At 42.0% G+C, this 9737-nt stretch overlaps 1 protein-coding gene across 1 annotated transcript; it reads right to left on the bottom strand.

The window, feature by feature from the left end:
• Positions 1–2536: 2536 nt before the first annotated feature.
• Positions 2537–6558, bottom strand: Utp23 (UTP23 small subunit processome component). The gene is made up of 3 exons (XM_052161421.1): positions 6293–6558; positions 4032–4206; positions 2537–3079 (listed from the first exon to the last, which is right to left on the bottom strand). The coding sequence occupies exons 1-3, from the start codon at positions 6478–6480 to the stop codon at positions 2687–2689; spliced, it is 756 nt and encodes a 251-aa protein (XP_052017381.1). The 5' UTR covers positions 6481–6558; the 3' UTR covers positions 2537–2686.
• Between the last annotated feature and the right edge of the window lie 3179 nt (positions 6559–9737).

Raw genomic sequence — 9737 nt, 5'->3', positions numbered from 1 at the left:
GTCGTTCAACACTCTTCCCCTTCTCTGTGGAGTGGGCTGGGGATGTTTTGGATGGGTGCTACCATTCTTCTGGCCTTCCATTTACATCTAAACTAAAAATCACATGGATAAGCTTGCACAATAAAATGGCATATTTTATCCTTATCCTACACATGAAAAACTATTATTAAACTTGTCAAATCACAACCATCTTATTTTACATAAATCCAGACATAAAAGATTTCTAAATGAATTGAATAATTTGGACACTTCAACAGGGATACCCAGTAGAACATTATTTTAGAATTTTTGTCATTTAAGGATAGTATTCAGATCAGCTATCAAAAACAAAGATCAACACATTATTTAACATGTGGGGCTTAAAAATGGAACATTTTCCTCAGGACAATAAATAAATAAATAAATAAATAAATAAGATTTAAGAAAATCGAAGTGACCTTCAGCTAGGACTCATGACGTCTGTAATAAAGGCAGTAGATATTCTCAAAATATGGATTTCTTACACGCTGTATGCTTTATTACATCAAGGGAATACCTCTCCCCCCAAAAGCCTACCGTGACAGTTCTCCAGAGGACAGTATATAATGACATCTCAGCAGAAATCACATCCGCACTGGAGGACATCAGTAGAACCCAGCTGAGCATTGCATGGTAAAAATGACTTGAAACTATTGGATGAGTGTAACTATATACCATATTGCTGGGCAATGTAGAAGACAAGCCCAAAGCTATTAGTTCCAGAGAGAGCAATGTTACACATTTAGCCACACTGCATGTCACTTTGTCAGCCATGCACAATGCTAAAAATGAGTTCGTGACCGATAAATCCTATAACACTCATCTAGTAGGAAAATGGACGGTGTTACAGCCATCCTTTCCAGTTTACTGAGAGCAGAAGGTAGCATTGTATTTAACAGTTGAATGTGGAGGTTTCTCCAACTGTCAAACTACTTTTATCTTAAACTTTTACAAATTGTATTGCCATGTACAAAATAATTGGTAACTTCCCCATTTTCTCCCTTAGCAGTGACATTTGCAAATGACATGAATTTGTTTTGTGTGCAGGTGTGAAGGTAAGAAGACAATTTTAGGAGTCAGTTCTCTAGGTCTCAGGGATGAGGTTCAGTTATCAACGTAGGCAGAAGGCATCTGTAGCCACTGTACTGGCTGGTTTTGCGCATCAACCTGACACAAGCTAAGGTTATCACAGGGAAAGGAGCTTCAGTTGAGGAAGTGCCTCCATGAGATCCAGTTTTAAGGCATTTTCTCGACTAGTGATCAAGGGTGGAGGGCCTAGACCATTGTGGGTGGTGCCTTTCCTGGGCTGGTGCTCTTGGGTTCTATAAGAGAGCAAGCTGAGCAAGCCAGGAGAAGCAAGCCAGTAAGAAACATCCCTCCATGGCTTCTGCATCAGCTCCTGCTTCCTGACCTGCTGGAGTTCCAGTCCTGACTTCCTTTGGTGATGAACAGCAGTATGGAAGTGTAATCTGAATAAACCCTTTCCTCCCCAACTTGCTTCTTGGTCATGATGTTTGTGCAGGAATAAAACCCTAAGATACCCGCTGAGCCATCTCACTGGCCTTAGGACTGACTAGTTGGTACCGGGTTGATGTCGCAGTCAGTACCTTGCCTGCCGCACTAGTGTTGAGTTCAGATCCTTGGACAAAAAGCCACATTTAACAGTGAATGCTGCCAATCCTAGCACCAGAAAGGGGACAGGAGGATCTCTGGGGCTTAATGGCCATCTGGTATCACTCACCTGGCAAGTTAGTGATTCAGTGAGAAACTGTCTCAAAAAATAATGGTGGAGAGTGATAGAGGAAGACACGTCACGCTGACCTCACACACAGGCTCACAAACATACTATTGCACATACCACACACACACACACACACACACACACACACACACACATATACAGGCTCACAAACATACTATTGCACATACCACACACACACACACACATAGGCTCACAAACATACTATTGCACATACCACCCACACACACCCACACCCACCCACACACACACAGGCTCACAAACATACTATTGCACATACCACACACACACACACACACACACACACACACACAGGCTCACAAACATACTATTGCACATACCACACACACACACACACACACACACACACACACAGGCTCACAAACATACTATTGCACATACCACACACACACACACACACACACACACACACACACAGGCTCACAAACATACTATTGCACATACCACACACATACACATACACACACACACAACACACACACACACACACACACACACACACAGGCTCACAAACATACTATTGCACATACCACACACACACACACACACACACACACACACAGGCTCACAAACATACTATTGCATATACCACACACACACACACACAGGCTCACAAACATACTATTGCACATACCACACACATACACACCACCTGGAGGGTGAGAATGGGGAGAAGATGGAGATAATAGTTTTATAATAAAAACGCATCCCCCAAAACATGCAACTGAAGAGGCACACTGACAAACACAACCATTCTTTAATTTTGGAAAAAGTGTATGCGCCAGTATTAGTTTACAAAAATAAGTTAGTCCTTTGGTATGAACATGTTCACAGTTTGAAAAGGAAGTCAGTTTTCACACTGCCTTGCAGAGTCTCCTCTGCCACCCATCACCCTTCCGCACCCTGCTGCTCAGCAGGTACAGGAGAGACTTTCCTGGCGGATCTGTTCCGAATCCGTTTCCTTTTCCTTTTCTTTTCCGAAGCAGGGGACTTTGTATCCTGTGCTTTCTTCTTTTTCTTCAGGCAGCTGAGAGGATTGGGGCCGCCCACCTTCTTCTTTTTCCTCCTCCTCCTCAGTTCAGGGTTCCGCACCAGGCCCTGCTCCTCCTTGAGTTGCTTGATACTTTGTTTCTCGTGCACTGAGACCAGCTGGCCTGCCTCCACCGCCTTCACGAAGGCCACTGTCCTGGGAGAAGGCCTGTCCAGCACTATAGTGTTCTGAATAATGAACATGAGAGGAATTCCAGGAGTTTTCTTGACTTTCACGGATAAGTTCTGATCCTATTAAAAAAGGAAAAGGATTTAGTTTCTCAAGCAAAATTAGCGCCTAAAATTAAGATTCTATTAAAAAAGGCTAGATGGGGGGCGGGGAGGAGAAAGAACTACATATTTTCTTTCTCAGATGACACACGTCTTATTAAATTATATCTTATGACAGAGGACAGAAAACATAAACACTAAGTGGAAGGAAGATACGCAGTAGCAGTCTGGGTGGATCAATCAATACTCTGGACCCACGAATTACCAACTAATGCAAAAGTAAATACTAGGAACTTTTTCTTGCTTTTTCACTAAGATACTCTCTCAAAACATCCCCAAGGGAAGAGGCTGAAGCAGAGAAATAAGCCGACTCCAAAATCTTATCTGTATACCGCATGTGTGCCTAGGAGGCCAAAAGATGGGGCTAGAGTCCTTGAGATTGTAGTTACAGATGGTTGTGAGCAGCTGTGTAGCAGTTAGGAACTGAACCAAGAGCAGCCAGCTCTTAACCACTGAGCCTTCTTTCCAGCCTCCTGATGCTAATCTTAAAGGAAGTGCACCTGACCTCGAGAAATAGGAGGAATTCAGGCACATGCTAACAGTTACGAGTACTGAAGGCAGACTCTGCCCGACTCCTCCCCACTTGAAGAACTGTGAAGCAATCAGCACACTACTGCATGGCTCCTCAGCCTCTAGGAGGAAACTTCTCCTGAATTTAAGTTTTCTCCTCATATGTTCAAGTAAGTGGCTTTACTGATTCCATTTTAAAAGATGCATTTTTAAAAGTCCAAACAATGAAACATGGACTATAGCTAAGTGAATGGGATCCTAATACATCACAGTAAGCAAATAAACAAAACTTCAAACACTACATTATCTCTCCCACTTACTTTCTTCTTGACTATAAACAGGTCTACATGAAGTATACATAGAGGTAATTAAAACTGCCTTACAGTTTTGAAAATAACATTACCTGTGTGGCCACAAAATAATGGTGAGGGTTCTCCTCACCCACCATGGACAGGAGACATTCAGACCCACTCACTGGGCTCTTGAAATGAGGGCAGTTCCGAACCTGGCATTTCTGGGCAATCAGTTTTGCTCCATATAATTCCTGTCCCAGTGTTTCTAACTCCTTTAACACACACCTGGGGAGAAGACAGTCATTCAAAGTCCAGAATCACAACCAACACATCCCTTCTGTTTCTACAAAGCAAGCATAAACACAATACTCATGTTTTTAAAGTGAAAAAAACTATACCATAAAAATCTGAATTTGTAGCTTGGTTGCCATCTTTTTCTTAAATGAAGACTATTAAAGGCATACTCCAAATAGAAAGCAGACCAATGTCAGCATCTATTAAGTACCTGTGCGTGCAGGAGGAAGTATGCAAGTTGTTTCTCACACACATTATTGCTTGACCTCAAATGACTAGTAAGACTAGGTGATAAACTGAATACATTTCTAACTTATCCTCAAATCTGTATCTCTTACAGAAGTACCAGATACAAGGAGCCTTCCAGATGTTGAAGGGGACTCCAGGTTACTATTACAACTTCAAAAATCACTAACACAGAATCAAAAGCAACTTTTGTATCCTGTTTGAATCTTGATTTAAAAAAAAAGTTTTTCTTAATTGTAGGAGCCAGAATGGTTGAGGGCACCAGGAAAAAAAAAATGGCCCACGGAATCCATTAAGCAGAGTTCATGGGGCTCACAGAGACTAAAGCAGCAATTGCGGAGCCTGCATGGCTCTGTGCTAGGTCCTCTGTATAGATGTCATGGTTGTGTAGTTTGATGGTTTTATGGGACTCGTAACAGTGGAAGTGGGGGTGCCGTTGACTCTTTCGTGTGCTCTTGGGATTCTTTTTCACCCACTGGTTACCTCGTCCTGTCTGGAGGAGGGTTTGTGTCGAGTCTTATTTTACCTTGTTATACCCTGTTTGTTTGATATCCCTGAAAGCCCTGCCCTTTTCTGAAGAGAAACAGAGGAACAGTGGATTTTGTGGGATGAGGGGATAAGGGAACTGTAGTTGGGATGTACTGAATGAGAGAAGAATTAAAAAAAAAAAGATTTTCATGACAAACAGCAAAAAATTACAAGCAGATGCGTAAGGCAGTAGGGAAGAGATGGCGACAACAAGAATAAGTATTCTGGAACCAGCAAATACTCGGTATCAGTGTCTCAAATTTTGTGTTGTTTGAAAATTTTCCAAAGTAGCCAGGTGGTAGTTGTGCACACCTTTAATCCCAAAACTTTGAAGGTAGAGGCAGAGGCTGGTAGTTTGAGGTCAACCTGGTCTACAGAGCATGTTTCAGAACAGCCAGGGCTACACAGAGAAACCTGTACAAAACAAATAAAAAGCCAAAAAAAAAACAACAAAAAAAAACAAAACAAAAACAACAACAACAACAACAAAAAACAACCAAACGAAAAAAACTAAAAAACAAAAAACAAAGATTCCCAAGGAAAGGTGGTTGTCCTTCCCCTCTGACTCCCTGAGACTGACTTGCCAGGCTTACTTCAAACTCATGGTGCTCCTCCTACCTCAGCCTCACAGAGTATTCGTAACCTATCTTGAGTGACTCGATAGTTAAATTCCTTGGGAAAATATGATGTGTGTACACACAGTACTTCTCCACCGCTTGTATCACGGCACCGCACTATTAATATTTGTATGGCACAAGGGAGTAAACAAACTCCTTACACTCAGAAGCAACTAATTCAGGGGCATAGGCTATTAAAAGCCGTACAGACAGCTCTTAAGACTAAAAAGATCAAACATTTCAGACTACGGGATCCATAAAAGATTTCAAAGTTCGTATGTCTTGGGCTGGGTGAAGGTGGTGCCACACACCTTTAATCCCAGATTTCAGAAGGCAGAAGCAGGAGGATGTCTGAGTTCAATGACAACCTGGTCTACAGTTTTGGATGCTGAAAAATGTCCCATGCAATGATACAACAATGTGACCTTATGTCAACTTTGAAAAACTTATGCTCTCTACTTCACAACTACACCATTTCTCGCCTAACACCACACAGCTGGTTTTGACTGGAACCAGAAGTCCAAGTAAGGTCTACTTGTTACAGAACAGGTGTTCTGATTTTTCGCAGAAATGACGGAATATTCGCAAGGCACAGTACCATCTATCTGCCTGACTCTCGGTAACCGACTTAGCATTTGCGCCTGGAAGAACCTAGGCCACACCCGCGACCCCGCCCCGCGGCCCACCTCGTGGTGCACAGCTGGGTCTCTCCCATAAGGTAGCGGGGCAGCTGGTCCCGCAGCTGGATGCGACCCCGCAGCGCCGCCTGGCAGAAAGTGCCGTCCAGAAGGATCTGGTATGGCTCGCGGACTCCGAAGTTGTTGCGGAAAAAGCCGAGATGCTTCTTGGCGTGTTTTTGCCTGGTGATCTTCATGCCTGCTTAAGCAACCGGACCCACTGGCGCCAGCCTCACTTCCGCACTTCTAGACGTCTAGTTTCCGGAAAGAAGCTCCTTCGACCCGGAAGTACACGCCCTTTCGCCCACGGCCCGCCTCTCTGGCTTCTTTCACAAAGGAACGCCCACTCCCACCTCCGAGCGCAAGCTTTTGGGGGCGGAGCTTCCGTCTGTGCTGAGGAGCCGCTGAGTATGCAAATTCGCTCAGTTTGGCACATGCGCACTCGGGAACTGGACTAAAAAGTGTACTTGCTTTGTGTAGCTCTTTGCCTGACACTTAGGAAGTCTCTGAAAGACTAGTACTATGAAAATACCCAAAGATGATACCATTGACCCAGGCACTCTGTATTTTGCCATTCGCCATGTATCATTCCCATGAATGTTTTTAATTTCCAAGTGAAGAAAATGAGCCAATTTTCGACGACCAGAACTTGGGAGGTTTTGCTGCTTGCTGGTCTTCAAAGAAGCAAAGCACTTTTGCTAAGGGGACGCGGTTCCTAAGCATCTGGAACTCACAGTGACCGCGTGATGTTCACAGGTATTTTACGCACCTTGCAAATGAATTGACTCTATGGTAAAAAGGTGTTACCCAACTTGACAGCACAGTCTCTAACTCATGCTGGAGAACCCATAGCCAAATTTGCAGGTTGTGGTGGTGCACACATCTTTAATCCCAGGAGGCAGAGGCAGGGAGAGCTCTGTGAGTTCCAGGAGAGCCTGATCTACTTAGTGAGTTCCAAGACAGTAAAAGCTACATATTGAGATCCTGTCTTGGAAAACAAACTAAACAAAACAAACAGCCAAGTTAATAGTAAAAAAGGATTTGCTTAGGCCAAATGGAGGTGCCAGTCATGATGGCAGTCAATCTCTGAGGTCCCGAAGTAAAATTAAAGTGTACACAGGTAGCCAGGGATCTGAATATCTAGCTCAGTGGATCTCAACCTTCCTAATACTATAGCCCTTTAATAGTTCCTCCTGTGTAGTGAGCGCCAATCATAAAATCAGTTTCATTGCTACTTCATAACTGTAACGTCACTACTGTTATGAATCATAATGTAAATATCTGTGTCTTCTAATGGTATTAGGCGACCCCTGTGAAAGGGTCTTTGGAACCTCAAGGGGTCAGAACCCACAGGTGGAAGAATGTTGAGTTTAACCAATCTTGTTTATATGTAGTACTGTCCATCACTGACCCATCATTTTTTGGACTTCGGTCCTATCCTGGAAGGTGGTCTAACAAGGCATTAAGACTGTGAAATCACTTTCCCAGAAGACAAATTAAGTTCCCCCTTGGTGTCAGGCTCTGAGCCTTTTCCTTCTTCCAGCATGAAATTCCCATTTCTTAGGGTCAGTTGTTTCAATTGAGGGACACGAAACAATATCTTCAATTTCTGCCAGGCCAGTTACAGAGCCATTATTTGTATCTCCTCGTTCTAAAGCCAAGCCTGAGTGAGTCAGTGTGTTAGAAGAATTCCCAAGAGTTTTATTTTCCAAAAGTCTGTTGAGTTGAAGGCCTGATCTCAATTTCATAGACATTTTACTGACATAGGAAAAATACATACTGGGCTGAAAATAGGGAGATACACACACACACACACACACACACACCACAAACCCCTAATTTAAATACTTTTGAAGTTACTTAATCAATTTAGTTAAATGAAGAGAATGAACCAGGAGTTTTCGAATTTGATTTAACTGTGTAGAGTATCCATTTTAAGGTAAAAGAATCAAAGTCTGGAGAGTATGGAGTTTGCAGTTTTTGTCTGGAATGTGTCCCAGATCTAGTTTTGGCCAATTTGGCCAAAGATTGAAGGAACCATTTTTTTTTTTAAATGACTTATAATGTGATTGGAATGCACTGCTTGCATTTGGCACTTTATTTCAATTTATAGGTCATATAATTGAACTAAGGTACTCTGTAAAGTTAGTCCTGACTTGAAACCTAGTACTACCGTGAGATGACTGCTTCCATTTAACGGCAAATAAAATTAGGGGTTTGAAATCATAAGACACTGTAGTAGGGCTGGTTTCATAGTCTTTGAGTGTGATTGCTCACTATTTTTGACTTTAATCCTTCCTTTATCCCCGTGTGCGCACTCCCTGTACTGAATGGATTCTCATGACAAAGAAATATCATCCCAGCCTCGTAAAACCAAAAGCTTAAAAAAAAAAATAGACTCTCATCTTTCCACCTAGATCTAACTTCTAGTCACTTTTTAGTTTTAAAAAGATGTGGGACGCTGCTAAGAATTTGAATCATATTTTAGGGTGTTTTGTTGTTATTGTTTTTTAATTTTGTTTTACTGAACTACAGCATGATCTTTTTCAAGTTTTATGTTTGACAGCCAATTTGCAATTTACTCTTCTTACTAAGTACAAAAGAGTCTTATAACAGTGATCATCAAATTTGAAATCATTTTCTACTGATTTGAAAAAAAAAACAAAAACATTTTCCCTGGGTATGGAGGAAAAGCCTTAGGGTGCTTGCTTGAGATAGTCATTTCTGGCTCAGAACAAGTTTTGCTGGAGAAATTCTACAGCAGCTTCAAGTTCTTAGACTCTCCCAGGTGGCACCTGAAATACGCATAGTAATGAACTCTATATACACTGTGTTTTTTCCGATATATACAGGCCAATGATAAATTTTAACTCATACATTAATCACAGTAGGAAACTGACAACACCAATAAAACAAAGCAGCTAACTCTGGAATAAGACTTACGTGGAGGTCTCTTGTCCATGCCTCTGTGTAAGATCAGATTTTTGGCTTCAGCGTCTAGCTACCTCCTAAGTGACTAACAGGTAGGTAGCATTCAGACAGAAACTCACATTTATTATGGAAATTTCTCCATAATTTCTATGCTCTCAGTGTTCCTGGTAGTAAACATTACCGTTTATCCACTATAATATTTTCATTAAGCGGTCTACCAGAAATATTTTTGCACAGATGCCAAACGACCTAGTATTAATAGCAAGTCAATATTTGGTTACAGCTAAGACAGAAGCTCAATATCACCATTATTCAATAAAGTATTAGGATATAAGTTTAATAATTTTCAAAACAAAACACCAATTCTTTTGAAGAAATATTGTGACATCATTTTACAACTACAATCGTCGTTGAAAAACATAGTGGCAAAAACAATGCTGCCTTGTCACTGCCGTCCACGGCCTTCGACTTGGGTTGCTCACTGGGTGCTTTCTGTGCCAGACATTTACATTTGGCTGAGGTG

This window comes from Apodemus sylvaticus, chromosome 17 (assembly GCF_947179515.1).
Source record: "Apodemus sylvaticus chromosome 17, mApoSyl1.1, whole genome shotgun sequence".
Taxonomy (NCBI): Eukaryota; Metazoa; Chordata; class Mammalia; order Rodentia; family Muridae; genus Apodemus; species Apodemus sylvaticus.
This window is presented reverse-complemented; position numbering and strand designations above follow the sequence as displayed.

Excerpts from the sequence above, each read along its gene's own strand:
- Utp23 (XM_052161421.1), bottom strand. The coding sequence starts at position 6,480 with ATGAAGATCACCAGGCAAAAACACGCCAAGAAGCATCTCGGCTTTTTC. Across the intron at positions 4,207-6,292 it reads ACCCAGCTGTGCACCACGAG|GTGTGTGTTAAAGGAGTTAG; the intron begins GTGGGCCGCGGG and ends TCTTCTCCCCAG. Across the intron at positions 3,080-4,031 it reads ATTATTTTGTGGCCACACAG|GATCAGAACTTATCCGTGAA; the intron begins GTAATGTTATTT and ends CTTTTTTAATAG.